At 63.9% G+C, this 15,517-nt stretch overlaps 1 protein-coding gene across 1 annotated transcript; it reads left to right on the top strand.

The window, feature by feature from the left end:
- Positions 1-6,178: 6,178 nt before the first annotated feature.
- TGIF2 (TGFB induced factor homeobox 2) lies at positions 6,179-13,971 on the top strand. Its single transcript, XM_074605302.1, has 3 exons — positions 6,179-6,397; positions 7,406-7,644; positions 11,144-13,971. Exons 1-3 carry the CDS (start codon positions 6,361-6,363, stop codon positions 11,729-11,731), a joined length of 864 nt encoding a protein of 287 aa, XP_074461403.1. The 5' UTR covers positions 6,179-6,360; the 3' UTR covers positions 11,732-13,971.
- The last annotated feature ends 1,546 nt before the right edge of the window (positions 13,972-15,517 follow it).

The raw sequence follows: 15,517 nt of genomic DNA, 5'->3' as shown, positions 1-15,517 counted from the left end.
TGCGGAGAAGGACTCGGGGATACTGGTGGGTGGCAAATTGGACGTGAGCTCACGGCCCAGAAAGCCCCCCCGCAGCCTGGGCTGCGTCCCCAGCAGCGTGGCCAGCAGGGCAACCTGACCTCACTCAGTCATTTCAAAGGTATTACGTCGCACCAAAAGAAAACTACACGTTTAATTTCAGAAGTGTTTTCTTGGGGCAGGGAGGTACCGAGTTAAGAAAATAACCGTCCTTTGGGGTCAATCTAAAAGAGCTGCTCACAGTGGAGAAGTGTTCCCTGGTGTTCAGAGGGACCCTCGGTTTGTGCCCATGGCCTCTGGTCCTGTCCCTGGGTACCACCGGGAAAAGCCTGGCTCCGTCCTCTCTGCACCCCCCCTCCAGGGGACGAGCTCCCCCGGAGCCTGCTCTGCTCCAGGCTGAACAGCCCCAGCTCTCTCAGCCTCTCCTCGTAGCAGAGACGCTCCAGTCCCTTCATCACCTTCGCTGGACTCTCTCCAGTCTGTCCCTGTCTCTCTCGTACTGGGGAGCGCAGCGCCCGACCCAGCACTTCAGGGGTGGCCTCAGCAGTGCTGAGCGGAGGGGAAGGATCACCTCCCTCCACCAGCTGGGACACTGCTCCTAAGGCAGCCCGGGACACCCTTTGCTGCCTTTGCTGGCTCCTGGTCAACCTGGTGTGTCCACCAGGACGCCCGGGGTCTTTTCTGCCGAGCTGCTTCCAGCTGGGCGGCCCCCAGCACATCCTGGTGCCTGGGGCTGATCCTCCTCAGGGGCAGGACTTTGCACGTGTTGAACTTCACGTGGTTCCTGTTGGCCCGTTTCTCCAGCTCTTGCTCCTGCTCGTACACACAACCCATCCAGGGGCCGAGGATCCGGGCGCTCTGGGTGGCAGCTCCGGTTGTGCCACCTCTCCCCACGGGAATTATTCCCTCCCTTAGCCTGAACAACCGCTGCCCCCGAGGTCCAGGGAGGCTTCCTCCAAGCGTGACGTTCTCCAGCACTGCAAGCTCCATCCTCATGCCCCCAAAGCACCACAGCTCCTCTGCCTGTGTCCTAAGATGCAGGTTATGGGAATATCAGAGAGGCAAAGGATGTGGCGGTACCCGCTGAGAGAGGGTCTGCCCTGCCCTACGGTCTCCGGGAAGGGCAATGGGATCGGCAGAGCTGCCCCACGGGAGGGGGCGGGAGGAGACGGAGGGGCCGCGGTGCCCTGAGTGTGGGGCTCCGGTGCCGGAGCCGGGCAGAGCTGCGCGGTGCTGGCGGTGGTGACACCGCTGGGGCTGCGGCACGAGGAGCGGGACACCGGGTGCTCTCACGGCGCTGCTTGTCCCCCGTCGGTGCCCCGCTGGCACGCACCGGCCCTCACCGACGCTCTAACATCAGCCTCCTCGCCGAGCAGGAGACCATCCATTTTCAACCTTTAAACCTGCCTTTAAGGCTCTGCCGGAGAAGGGCGAAGGAGCACAGCGGCCCCAGGCTCCCCCTGCATCCCCGAGCAGGGGAAGGACGAGCCCAGCTGCCGTTTCTCTCCTAATTAAGGCCACCAGGACTCCAGCCAGCCAGCCTTGGCTTTTGTAGAGCGAAGGCGGGCTGTTTATCAGTAAAAAATCCCTGTTAAGGCCGCTGCCAGGACCAGTCCTACTGGGGGAATCCCATCCCGCGGGGAGGCCGGTGGCCCTGGGCAGGGAGCAGGACCCCCGCTGCCGGAGAGCCAGAGCTGGGCCCCAAGGGCTGGGCTGCAGCCGACCACAAATCCCATTTTCCTTGCCAAAAATCCAGATGAAAAACATCGGAGGGTGGGCAAAGGGTGGAGGGAGTCCTGCCGAGGACAGGTCAGGGGGTTGGACTGGGTGACCCACAGAGGTCCCTTCCAACCCTGACCATTGCCTTCGGAAGGGGTTTCCAGCATCCTCCCCCCCCCCCCCCCCCACCTTCGGGCTCTTGCTGCCTTATTGTTTTTCAAATTGCTGAAGTTTAATAGTATTATCATGTCAATGGGCCTGGCCAGGCTTGGCGGGGCTGGCTGAGGGGACTCAGGGAGATGCCCCCCCTCCTGCAGCCCCTGCCCTGGCCCCTCTCGCCCCCCCAGGCTCCATGTGGGTGCCGGCTCCAGGCTGGCTTTGCCCAGGGATTTGGGCTCCCTGGACGCTGCGCTCCGACATCCAGTGGGGTTTTTCCAAAGCCGCTTCCACGCTGCCCGTATAGGGAGCGCGGGAGGGCTCACGGCCCAGCCCTGGGCAGGGATTTGAGCCCAGGGACCGTTTCCCGGTTGTCTCAATTAGCCAAAAGGCTAACACAGGTTTTTTTTTTTCAAAGGGTGGGAGCAATAGCAGACTGCTGGGAAGGACAGTCCTGCTGGGGCCCAGGGGGTGGCGGGGGGGGGCTCTGCGGTGTCACCCACCAGGGACGGGCTGGGCAGGGAGCGGAGCGGGCAGGACGGGCAGGACGGGCACCCCCCTGCCTGGTCACGGCCCTGGTTTGGGGCAGGAGCCAGCCTTGGCGAGAGGGCGGGGGGGGGGGGGGCACCCTCCGGGGGTACAAACTTGCAGCAGACGGGATTTGCGCTGGGGGCTGGCCCCACACCTCCCCTGTGGGTCACCAGCCCATACTGCACTGATGCAGCAATAGCAATTTGGGGGGGGGACGGGGACGGCACAGGACTCAGGACATGGAAGGTTTAGCAGCGACTGAACAAACTGAGGAATTTCCTTTTTTTTTTTTTTTTTGTTTTTTTTTGCTATTTAATCCTTTATCACACCACCCAATCTGCTTTGCAGGGACTGAAAACAACCTACCGTAAAAGAAGGGTTTTTTTGCAGCCTTTTCTCCGTACCCGACCAGAGAAGGGTACCCAGGAAAGAGAAGGGTGGGGAGGGGAGCTGCAGCAAAGGTGCTGGAGCCTTGGGAGGGGGGACGACGGGGGCACCGGCTCCTGCGCAGGGTGCCATCAAACGCCCACTGCAAACAAGCTCTGCGGGGAGAAAGATGGAGCGGGACGCGGTGACCCTGGGGGCTGCTGTCCCCGGGAGCACACAGGTCCCCGGGGAGGATGCACATGCGTCATGTGCTTGGCTCGGCAAGGATGAGCGGGGACGTCCCCAAGAGGGGGGACGGCCATGCCAAAGAGGACACCCCGAGAAGGGGGGGTGTCTCACTGCTGGCACCCCTCTGGGCCAGCCGCCGGACAGGGTCATGTTGGTTTCCCGTGGCGGCGCCTTCTCCATCGCGGGAGTGGGAAGGGGTCGGTCTGCTGTTGCTCACGCGGCGCAGAGGGTGCCTGACCCACGGGACGCGCCACCGCTGCTCAGAGCAGCTCTTCTCTCTGGGGTTCCCACCGACGAAGGGCACCACCCCAGGGCGGACATGACGGACCCGTCCCCTTCCGGGCTCGGCGCTGCTCACCTGCCTGTCCCTGGGCGTCTGGTGAAGGTGTCACCCAGCCCCGCATCACGGAAAGGCACAGAGCACGTGGTGGGGAAATCCTGCGGGAGCCACGTCCCGGACCAGCAGCGCGCTCGCACGTAAATGGAGAGATTCGGTCTCCGAAACTCAGAAGGTCACCTTGGGCGCTGCCGCTGCAGCGGAGAGGCGCAGGGAGGGCAGTGGCAGCCCAGTGAGGCCGCCGAAGACGGGGACACGGCAAGGGACACGGCAAAGGCGTCCTGGTGCCTCCTCAGTCACCCCCCTGGCTTTGAAACACCTTCCGCTTCCCTGGTGGTGATGTGCTGAGCTTCTGCTTTCCCATTTCCCCGAGTCAAAAAGCGGCCAAACGAAGCACAGGCGGTGTTCCAGGGTGGGCTGAGGTCCCCGGGGCTGTCACCCACACCCGCCCCAGCAGCTCCTGTCCCCAGGCCTGGACCGGCCACCAGTGCCTGCCTGCTCCCTGCCCGAAGGCACCAGTAGCCCCTCGGTGCTCAGTTACAGCGTTCAGCCGTAACGCGCCGGGGGGAAGGAGCTTGTGCGGTGCCCTGTGGCGGTGTCCTGGGGTGGGTGCCCCAGGGCGGGTGTCCCTGTGCGATGTCCCTGTGTGGGTGTCCAAGTACGGGTACCCCTGCTGGGGTGTCCTTGTTTGGGTGTCCCTGTGCAGGTGTCCCTGTGCACTGTCCCCTGTTTGGGTGTCCCTGTGTGGGTGCCCCTGTGCGGGTGTCCCCATGTAGTGACCCCGTGCGGGTGTCCCATGCGGTGTCTCTGTCTGGGTGCCCTGTGCGGGTGTCCCTGTGCGGGTGTCCCCATGCGGGTGTCCCGTTGTGGTGTCTCTGTCTGGGTGCTCTGCGTGGGTGTCCCCATGTGGGTGTCCCCGTGTGGGTGTCCCTGTGCGGTGTCCCTGTGTGGGTGTCCCTGTGCACTGTCCCCTGTTTGGGTGTCCCTGTGTGGGTGCCCCTGTGCGGGTGTCCCCATGTAGTGACCCCGTGCGGGTGTCCCATGCGGTGTCTCTGTCTGGGTGCCCTGTTTGGGTGTCCCTGTGCGGGTGTCCCTGTGTACTGTCCCCTTGCGGTGTCCCCATGCGGTGTCTCTGTCTGGGTGCCCTGTGTGGGTGTCCCTGTGTACTGTCCCCGTGCTGGTGTCCCTGTGCAGGTCCCTGTGCACTGTACCGTTTGGGTGTCCCCGTGCGGGTGTCCCTATGTACTGTCCCCATGCGGTGTCTCATGTGGTGTCTCTGTCTGGGTGCCCTGTTTGGGTGTCCCTTTGCGAGTTTCCCTGTGCACTGTCCCCTGTTTGGGTGTCCCTGTGTGGGTGTCCCCATGTGGTGTCCCTGTGCGGGTGTCCCGTGCGGTGTCTCTGTCTGGGTGCCCTGTTTGGGTGTCCCTGTGTTGGTGTCCCTGTGTGGGTGTCCCCATGCGGTGTCCCTGTGCGGGTGTCCCTGTGTGGGTGTCCCTGTGTGGGTGTCCCCATGTGGGTGTCCCCATGCGGTGTCCCTGTGTACTGTCCCCATGCGGTGTCCCTGTGCGGGTGTCCCCGTGCAGTGTCTCTGTCTGGGTGCCCTGTTTGGGTGTCTCTGTGCGGGTGTCCCTCTGTGGGTGTCCCCATGTGGTGTCCCTGTGTACTGTCCCCATGCGGTGTCCCCGTGCGGGTGTCCCTGTGTACTGTCCCCTTGCGGTGTCTCGTGTGGTGTCTCTGTCTGGGTGCCCTGTTTGGGTGTCCCTTTGCGAGTTTCCCTGTGCACTGTCCCCTGTGTGGGTGTCCCTGTGTGGGTGTCCCTGTGTGGGTGTCCCCATGCGGTGTCCCTGTGCGGGTGTCCCTGTGTACTGTCCCCATGCGGTGTCCCCGTGCGGGTGTCCCCGTGCGGTGTCTCTGTCTGGGTGCCCTGTTTGGGTGTCCCCGTGTGGGTGTCCCTGTGCACTGTCCCCTGTTTGGGTGTCCCTGTTTGGGTGTCCCTGTGTACTGTCCCCTTGCGGTGTCTCGTGCGGTGTCTCTGTCTGGGTGCCCTGTTTGGGTGTCCCTTTGCGAGTTTCCCTGTGCACTGTCCCCTGTGTGGGTGTCCCTGTGTGGGTGTCCCTGTGTGGGTGTCCCCATGCGGTGTCCCTGTGCGGGTGTCCCTGTGTACTGTCCCCATGCGGTGTCCCTGTGCGGGTGTCCCCATGCGGTGTCTCTGTCTGGGTGCCCTGTTTGGGTGTCCCCGTGTGGGTGTCCCTGTGCACTGTCCCCTGTTTGGGTGTCCCTGTTTGGGTGTCCCTGTGTACTGTCCCCTTGCGGTGTCTCGTGTGGTGTCTCTGTCTGGGTGCCCTGTTTGGGTGTCCCTTTGCGAGTTTCCCTGTGCACTGTCCCCTGTTTGGGTGTCCCTGTGTGGGTGTCCCTGTGTGGGTGTCCCCATGCGGTGTCCCTGTGTACTGTCCCCATGCGGTGTCCCCGTGCGGGTGTCCCCATGCGGTGTCTCTGTCTGGGTGCCCTGTTTGGGTGTCCCCGTGCGGGTGTCCCTGCGTGGGTGTCCCCATGCGGGTGCCGGGGTGCAGCCCCGCGCAGGGGGGGGGTCACGGCCGTATCCGCAGCCCGGCTCCCTCCCGCCGGGCACCGTCTCGCGGAGCGGGGGCCGCCCCGGGCGGGGGGTCCCACGGCCGGCGGGTGCCGGCGCGGGGCTCGGCGGGGCGGGGGCGGGGGTGCCCGCTGCCCGGTGCGGCGGCGGTGACAGCCGGGGGCGGGCGGGCCGGGGCCGGGGGCGGGGGGCCCGGCCGAGTTCCTGCCTCCTCGGGAACAAAGGGAACTCTGTCTCGGCATCTGTCACCGCCGCCCACCCAAAACTTTTCGCCGCGCCTCCGCCGCCGCGGCGGGGTCCCGCCGTCCCGTGTGTCCCCCACCTCTCCCCCCCCCCGCCACCCCCAACCCCGACCCCCGGCACCGGCACCGGAGCGGCGACCCCGGCGCGGCCCATGCGAGGGCCGAGGCGGCGGCGGCGGCGGCCCGGGGGTAAGAGCGGGCGGCAAACATGGAGTCCCGGGCGGGCCGGAGCGCGGGGCGGCGCGGAGCCCGGCGGCCCCGCCGCCTTTGTGCGGGCCGGGCCGGGGGCCGCCCCCGCCGGGAAAAGTTTGTGGGAGTCGCGGGTGGGCGCGGGGAGGGGGGGGTTCGTCCCCTTTCCGCGGCCTTTCCAACTTGGCCGATGTCGGGTGTTCGGTCGGGGCTGGTTTTGGGCCGGTTTGTGCCGTTTGCGGGGTTGGGGGGGGAGGGGGGGGGCGCGGGCGAGTTTCCAGCTTCTCTTCCCGTTCTTCGCGCGGGGGGGGGGCGGTCCGGGGCTCGCTGCTCCCCCCCGGCTTTGTGTCGGCGGCGGGCGGGCGGCGGTACCTGTTGCGGCGGGGGTCGCGGGGGGCGGCGGGGCCCGGGGTGGGGGGGGGGCGCGGAGCGGGGCGGAGGAGCGCGGGGGGGCCCGCACCCCCGAGCAGAGCCCCCCCCGGCCCCTGACAGCAGCGCGGGGAAGTGGCCCCCGCCGCCCCCCGCCTCCATCCCCGCCGCACAATGACCCCGCGTGGTTCCTCCTGCCCGAAGCCGCTCGGGCTTCCCAGCCCCGGCCTTTTTCTCCTGCTGAGATTTTTTTTTTTTTTTTTTTAAATTTTTATTCCCCCCCTCCCCTCCCAAAACCGCTTGATTCCGTTTCGGCCGCCGCGAGCGTGTCCCCCCCCCCCAACCCGCCCCGCGCCGCCCCCGCAGCCCTTGCAGAGGCCGTGCCGGCAGAGCCCGGTGCCGCGGGGTGGGCTGTTGTGGCCCCCCCCCGCCCCCCCCCCAACGGTGCCCGTGGCTTCGCCTCCCCCCGGGGGGCCTCTGCCTCTGGGTCAGCCCCCCCGCCCCGGCCGGGCGAGGAGCGGGCTGGAGGCGGTGGGGGGTGTGTGTGTGGGGGGGTGTGTGTCTGTGGCTGCGTCCCCCCCCCCCCGCCCCCAGCCGGGACGCCCCCTGATGCCCGCTCTCTGGTTTCCACCTTGCCAGGCTTTAACCAGGAGAGATCGGCGGGCAGCTCCACCATGTCGGATAGTGACCTCGGGGAGGACGACAGCGCCACATCCCCGGACCCCTCGCAGTCCAACAAGAGGAAGAGAAGGGGCAACCTCCCCAAGGAGTCGGTGAAGATCCTCCGGGACTGGCTGTACGAGCACCGCTTCAATGCCTACCCCTCGGAGCAGGAGAAGCTCAGCCTCTCGGGGCAGACCAGCCTCTCCGTGCTGCAGGTAGGAGCCAGTCCCCCACGCGCTGGGGACGCTGTTGGGTCCTCTGCCACGGTGCTTGGGACGGGCCGGACCGGGAGAACCCCACCGAAGATCCCAGAGGATTCGGCGCGCTGGAACCACTTGTCTCTGAAGGGCAGCGAGGAGGCAGGGGGGGAACGGCAGGGATCCAAAGCCCCTGCACGGGAGAGGTCTGAGCCCCGGGGACGTGCTCCGTGGCAGTGCTGGGGCAGAGCTTTTTGTCCGGCCAGAAGATGGAGGGACTCAGATGGGGACAAACTAAGCAATACCCCGTTGTTAGTAAAAGCTGCCACAGGTGGGAGGGTTTCAGGAGGTGCTGCTTTATCCTGTTCCCCTGGGCACCCCACGGCAGAGGGGCCAGAGCTATCACCCCCCCGGCTCCGCACGCAGGGCTGGGCAGGGACCAACCCTCCGAGGAGGAGAGGGGCTGGGCCGGGCTTTGACCCCAGGTGGGCCATTAAGGTCCCTTCCAACCCTTCCAACCAACGTTCGATGATTCTATGATTAGCCGCACTAAGTACTGGCTGGCCCCCGTCGCCCCAGGGGAGCAGGGGGAGCCCAGCCCAGCTGGGCAGGGGTCCTCCCGCCCCACGCCCGGTGGTGGGCTGATGTTCTCCCTGCGGCGGGTGCCCAGCCCGGAGCAGCGGGGGCGAGCAGTGCTTTTTCCTTCCAGCTTTGGCTTTGGCCCTGCCCGCTGTCGGGGTGGCGGGGACAACCTGTCCCTTTGATCCCCGCAGAGGCCAACAGCCTCCAGACAGGGGGATCCTCGTGCGCCCAGGGCCCTGTCCCCCCGTTCCCAGCCTGGCAGGGTGGGAGGTGAATGGGGGCTTCGCTCTGGCTGCGGGGGGGGCACAGCGGGGTGGGAAGCGGCTCTTGTGTGCTGGGGAGCAGGCAAGGGCCGGTGGGTTTGCAGCAGAGCTCCTCTCCCTGGGGCTTCCTCCACGCCTCTGGCGCCTTTCCCTGCGGCTTGGCGCGGTCCCGGCCATGGCCCAGACACCCCTGTGCGGGCAGTGCCTGTCTGCTTTCCCTCTTCCTGGCCGGCAAGGCAAACTTTCTTTTTCATTTTAATGTATTTCTTTAAATGCTGGCTGTGCAACAGGTTTGTGTCCGGGCAGCTGCACCAGGGGTGGGCCTGGGAGGGCTGGAGCCGGGATGCTGGGGGGAGCAGCGGTGGGGCCATGGGAATCCGGGCTTGTCCCGCACTGGGGTTGGCACGGCAGTGCCCGGCGTGTGGGGCTTTACCCCAGGGCTTGTGGCAATGGGACCGGCAGGGACCGGCCCTGAGCTCTTGGGGACCAAGGAGGGTGCTGGCTGGCCCGTGGGCTGGTGTCGAGGTGGGACCTTGCCGTGTGCTGGCTGCTGTTGCCCCGTGGGACCCTCTGTGTGTGCCTGCTGAGGAGGCTGCCCCTCCATCCACCCCCAGGCGGGGGGTCCCAGCCCGGTGGCAGCTGAGGGCTGTCACTGGGATTGCTGTCAGTGTGAGGTGACACAACAGGACGCTGTGGGGACTGCTCCGTCTGACAGGAGAAGCCCGCTGGGGTGGAGCTGTGGGACACCCCACGGCAAGGCTGGAGTGGCTGCGGGGTCGGATCTGTCGGTGTTGATCTGACGCCTCTAGGAGCCTCTCGAGCTGCAGCCACTGGCCGAAGCCCCCAGTTGTTTAGTTGTGCCTCCCCTGCCCAGTCCAGTGGCCTGGGGAGCAGGAGCGCAGTGACCTCGGGGTCTCCAGGGAGGCTGGGAAGCCACGTGTCTCCCTTGTGGAGAGCCAGGAGGCGAGAACGCGGTGCCTGCTCCTGGCGTGGCTTCCCGGAGAGCAGCAGGTCTCCAAGCGCGTGCCCCCCCACGGGGATGGGCTTTTCCTCCCTGCAGAGGGGGTGCTGCTCTCGCGGCGGTGGTGGGGACGGACACAGCCCAAAGGGACAGTCTGGCGTGCGCTGTGGTGGGGCCAAGTGACGGACGTGTTTACAGATTAAAAAAAATAAGCTGATGCTTCAAAGCTGAGGCATATCCCATCTCCCTGGCTGGGTGACACTGTGCGGTGTCCTGTGGTGTCACCGGCGGTTGTGCGTGCCCATCTCCACGCTGTGTTCTCCAGAGGGATTTGAATGCTGGAAGGAGCAGGGTGGAGGACGGACCGGCAGGATTCGGTGGGCCTTCTCCGTGCTGTGGAGTTCGTTGGTTCTTTGTTGGGAGTCCAGCCCTCGGCTTGGGGATTTAGAACAGTTGATGGCCGTGGGATCGCAAGATCACGTCAAGGGGACCTGGCTAAAGCATGCAAGGGAGGGCGTTTGGAAGGGAAAACAGGGTGAGACTGGTGTAGTTGAGGGTGTTAAATGCCAAATATTGTCTTAAAGACAAAAAAAGACAACTGAGATCTTGCTGTGATCAAAGTTGTGGTAAGTTCTCTCTCCCCAGGGGAAATATTTTACGTAGCTGTTGATTTGGGAAAGATCAGTCATTTCCCCCCCCCCCCCCCCCCCCGATTTATTCTCTTCTAATTGTTTTCTAGGAAGGCAGTTATTTTAGTGCAGCATTTTATATAAAGATGCTGAAACAATACATGGCTGAGACTGAATACGTGGCTGCTGTGTTTCCGAAGGGTTTCTAGAGGTGTAGCTGCGGAGCTCTGCCTCTTTGGTGTGCAGAGGTTTGGAAGAGCCTTTAAAGTTAGCTGTAACCTCGCTCGTTGGCTGGAGGCACGGGAAGGTGTTGATGTACTGCCATGATGCCCCCTTAGGGGATGGGGGGCTTGCAGCTCTGCGAGCCGGTGGTCTTCGGGGTTTTCCATCCATGCTGCTGTCCTGCCGTCTGTCCAGTGCGGGCAGCCTCAGTGCTCCCGTCCAGGGCGTGTTGGCACCCTCGGCAGCGTGGGACGCGCGGCCGGGCACGCTGAGCTCTGGGGCGGGTCACCTGGAGAAAACTCCCCCCAGCCCGGGGACCTGCTGGAGGCCCTTGGGCTCTGAGCTGGCTCTGTGCAATGGCACCGCCACCGGCTGGGGGGACGGCAGGAGCCCCCGGGAGGGTGCTGGGAGCTGCACCCTGCTTCACCTGCACGCGGCGGGACTTTGGGGCTGTGGCGGGGGGGGGACAGCGCTGAGCACATCCTTCCCTGGGGAGCGGGTGCCGGCGGTGCCTGGGGGGGGCTGGCACCCATGCGCAGTCCCCGGCAGGGTGGGAGCGGTGTGACAGGGGTGCAGGGAGGAAGGGGCTGCTCCAGGCAGGCGGTGCAGCAGGAAGCAGCCGGCGTTGGGGTTTCCGTGGGTGGCTGGGCAGCCCCTGCCGAGAGCGGCTCTGCCTCTCCCGAGCCCCACGGGAAGGAGGTGCAGGGCTGGGGGGAGCCCTGTGGTAGCTGGAGCTGTTTGCTGCGTCCGGGGAGATGGGGGTCTTCTTCCGGCTTGGCTTTGACCTGCCGTCCCCCGGCCGGTGCCGCGCGTGCTGGGCAGCCGTGGGCTGACAGCGCTGTGCCCCTCTCTCCTCCCAGATCTGCAACTGGTTCATCAACGCCAGGAGGCGGCTGCTCCCTGACATGCTGCGCAAGGACGGGAAGGACCCCAACCAGTTCACCATCTCCCGCCGAGGGGGCAAAGCTGGTGACGTGGCCCTGCCGCGGGGGGCTGCTGCCGGCTCCGGGGTGCTGGTGGTACCTCCCGTGACGGCGGCGGGGGGGGCCTCCAAGGTGCTGTCGATGTCCGTGTGCCCGCAGGTACTGTGCCACCCCGCCCAGGCGCTGGGCAGCAACCTGAGGGTGGTGAGCGCCCACAGCCCCGAGCGGGAGAAGCCCCCCGGCCCGCAGCGAGCGGAGCCGGACCCTGTCCCGAAAGCGCCGCTGGGTGCTGCCGGCAGCACCATGGCCTTGCTGGCCCGGGCCGAGGCGGCCAGCCCCACCAGCGGACTCTTCAACACGCCGCCCCCCACGCCCCCCGAGCTCTTCGGCGACGACTTCAGCAGCTTCCAGCTGCTGGTGGAGGTGGCCCTGCAGAAGGCGGCCGAGCTGGAGTCGCAGCGGCAGGGCGGGCAGCTGCCCCTCTCGCCCCAGACTGAGCCCCCGGCAGCCTCCCTCTCCAAATAACCTCCCGGGCCAGGTCCCGCAGGGTGCCCTTCCCTGGGGGGGCGCCCGGCCCTCCCAGCCTTGTGCCACCCGTCTGCCGGCATCCCCCGGCCAGCTCATCTGGGAAGCGGACTCCAGCCTCCCGGGGGGGCTCTGGTCTCCGTCAGCCGAGGGGGCAGAGGAAGGACTTGTCCCATGCCACCACCCTCTCGCCGGGGAAATGCCCCCCCCCCCCCCCCGCCCGCCACCCTTGCTGCCGAGGACGGTGCCCCGGCTGCGCGGGAGGACGCGGCTGCTGCGCTCTGGCTGGTGTGAAAAGACCTTTGCAGCTTTACTGACCTCTCTCCCCGCCGCTGCCGCCGGTTTCTGTGGAGCCCCCCCTCGGAAAACCTGCTGACTTCTTTTTCTCTCTCCTGTAAACAAGGGTCCAGCCAACACTGTTTCTTTAGGGAGAGAAAGAGAGAATTTACTATTTTTTTTTTTTTTTTTTTAAAAGTTGGTGTCTGTTTTAAGGACTATGGATGAAAAGCTTTTTCTCCCAAATCTCCGATTCCCGCCCCTTCCCTCCCCCCCCCTTTTTTTTTTCCCTTTTGTTTGTGGAGGGCCTTTCTGGTACCTTGTGCTGGCGGGGAGCCCTGCCTTGCCTAGGGAAGGGCAAAGGACAGATGAACTGGAAACCTGAAATCTGTGGCATTTTTTCCACACGGAAAACATGGGACCCTCCTCTTCTGCCTTAGGGTGTTACAGATGCTGCCAGTAGAAATCTCTATGGTGCTGTTTAGCAATTTTTTTGTTGAAACGTTTTCCCTTTAATTGTGATTTATGATATGATTTTTTTTTTTTTTTTTCTTCTATAAGCATAAGCATTTCCACAACTTCCCCGTGCTTCTCTCGAGTTCCTGCTGAATGTGTGCACATTGTGTCCCGGAACAGAGAGCGCGTCGGCAGAGCCCGCGAGACGCTGACCGCAGGCTGCTGCTGGGGGTGGACGCAAAGCCGAGACTGTGAAATTTTGTATCCCACTTCTTTATTCTCTTTTTTTTTAAAAAAAAACAAAAAACAAAAACAAAAAACAAAAACACATTTGGAAAGAGGCGTGTTGTGGGCATGGGCAGGTGTGTTCTTCTGCAAGTGCAGCGCTCGCAGCCTGCAGACCACAGTTCCTGGAAAGCAAGAGTCGTGTCATCAGCCAAGCGCTGACGAACTGCCCCGGGAAGGCGGAGGGACCGAGTCCTGTCGCTCCCTGTCCCCGCTCCTGCTCCCGCTCTGCGGGGCTGAGCGTGGCCGTGCCCGGCTGTGCAGTGCTGGTGACCTCTAGTGACAAGCTGGTGTCTGCTGGGAGCTGGCCGGGTGGCTCTGGGGCAGTTCCTGGCTGGGCATCGCTCGCTGTCACCGAGCGGGAGCCTGGGCGCCGCGCTGCTCCTGGGACTGAGATATTGCTGTTTCGCTGGAAAATGTTAAGTTAAATAGCGATACGTACGCACCTATGTTATCTATCCTGAGAAACACTAATCCTAGGTAATTAGCCTGATTATTAAATTGCATGACTAGAGATAATAACGTCCACAGGATCTGGTGCTCTGCGGTGGTTGGAGCCAGCGGTGCTGGGGGAGCAGCACGCTGTGGGATGATGGGGCCTGGAAGGCAAAAGCACTGATTTTTGGGGACTGGTATTTCCCACCCCCGCCCCCTTTCTTGATGGAGAAGGTGACGGGGAGAGGAGTTCCCGGGTGCTCGGGGTGGGGGTGTAGGAAGGCTTGCCAGTGGTGTGTCGCGCTGGGCGGGTGCCCCCGTGCAGTGCAGGGATGGCTCCAGCTCCGGCACTGCCCGGCTGGGCAGAGGGCACCACTTCAGGTGGGGCCGCGAACACCTTCCTCATCTCCCCCAGCTCCATTTTATGTCCAGCCTTTGCTCTCTGCCTCCTTTCTGAGGAAAGCCCTGAATTTTAGGAGTCCCTCCCTTATTTCTAGGTAGCCCTTCTCCCTGCCAGCCCCTACCGTTCTGTTTCCTCCCCCAGGGGAGGGAGAGGCTTTTTCCTCTCCTCCCTTCATTTTGCCCCAGTCGAACCAAAGTGGTTTCCTCCCCCGGGGACAGGAGTGCTACAGCCCTGCCTGTGCCATGGACCGGTGCTTCCGCCCTGGGGACGGACCAGAAAGAATGGGGAGGGCAGGGATTATTGGAACAAAATTTATGGAGCAAAAAACTACTGTAAATATCTTTTTGTTTGTTCTTCTGTTGTCAAATAAAAGTTTTTTAGTTTTGGTTGTGGTTTTTTTTTGGGTTTGTTATTTTTTTTGGTTTTTTTTTTTTTTTAATATGAGCTGTGCCTGAGGGTAGACTATGTCATTTGTGGATGGCTCGCTTGCTCCTCCCTCACCACCTCCTGACACTCAGCCAAAGCAGCTTAAGAGGTCTAAGGAGCATTGCTGGGTGTGGAAAAAAAAAAAATGGGCCCAGTGCCTGGCACGGGCCTGCGCCTGCCCTACCAGCGTTTGGTCTGACAGCTGTTATGTGCTTGCTTCCCATAGCATTTGATCCCGGGGCCTGGGAGCCAGAAAGCCTTTGGCAGAGGACTGGTGCATTTCTGTCATCCCTCCTCCTGGGCAGCACCAGAAAAGCGAGACGGTATCCCTGCTAGCCCCTTGGCAAAGGAAGAAAGGTGAGGCTCCACCGCACACAGTTTGCTGGGGCAGGAATCCTGCGAGGGGGAGCAGGGGGTCTTGCAGAGCTGCTCCTGGAGCAGCAGCCACGGCCAGCCTTGCTCTGCCCCGGAGGGCAGGGGCATGGACCCAAAGGCTGCTGCATTGCCAGCACAGGCACCACGGCAAGGCAGTGATCCCCCCCACCCGGCACTGGGCAGGGGCTGTGGAAGGATGGAGGTACCTGGCCTCCAGCCAGCCCCCGCCCCCCCAGCTCTGCCTGCCCCTGCTGCGGCCTCAAGTAGCACCTCAGGGGTCCTGAGCTGCACAGAGGTGCCTTTGCCGGGCCAGGCCCTGGGGACACCCAGGCAGGTTGGGCAGAGCCTCAGGGATCTGTACTTGCCCCCATGGGGAAGGGGCCACTGGCCCCCAGCAGGCCTCAGGCACACCCAGCTGCAGGGCGATGGGCAGACATGTCCCGCAGGCACAAGGAGAGCAGTGGCAGGGGGCACACAGCCACCGCCCATCCTTGCCCTCCAGCACAGCACCGACTGTCCTTACCCGGGGGGAGGCACGGCTCTGCCCTCGCCATTGCCTCCCAGGGCAGCAGCTGGGACTTGTAGTCCCAGGCGGGATCCAGCCGGCAGACCACTGCCAGCCCTGTCCCAGCCCTGCAGCCCCCCTCTCTGGCCTGTGCTGCTCTGCCCTAAGCACCCTCAGGCATTGCGTTGAGCGCAGAAAAGCCTTGTTAACATGACACTTCCATACTTCTCATGCCACAGCCAACACTGCCCCGAAAATACCCACATGGGGGTGTAAGGCTTTGGGAGACCCTCCCTTGGCAGCTGCATCCCCCGTCGATGCCTAGGCCCCAAACCAGCAGAAACAGAAGCTAAAGTTACGTGTCGCGAGGGTCTCTGAACCCACAGGACCATGTTTGTAAGCGGCAATGTGATCCATCTCTGTCCCGCTTCCTGCGTGCTCCTCTTACCTGGATAATGCAGGGAGCTGCTGCCCTGGAACTACTCCGCGGGGCATGCGCCAGCCCGGCTCCATGGTACCCCTTGTCTTAGTGCCACCTGGGATACTGCACTTGAGCACAGGGTGCTGAGCTGGTGTCACGGGAGCCCCGCAGACAGTCAGCTGGCACCCACACTGCTTGGGTTAG

The sequence above is a fragment of the Larus michahellis genome, chromosome 12 (assembly GCF_964199755.1).
Source record: "Larus michahellis chromosome 12, bLarMic1.1, whole genome shotgun sequence".
Taxonomy (NCBI): domain Eukaryota; kingdom Metazoa; phylum Chordata; class Aves; order Charadriiformes; family Laridae; genus Larus; species Larus michahellis.
The sequence above is the reverse complement of the archived record's forward strand: the minus strand, read 5'-3'. Positions and strand labels throughout refer to the sequence as shown.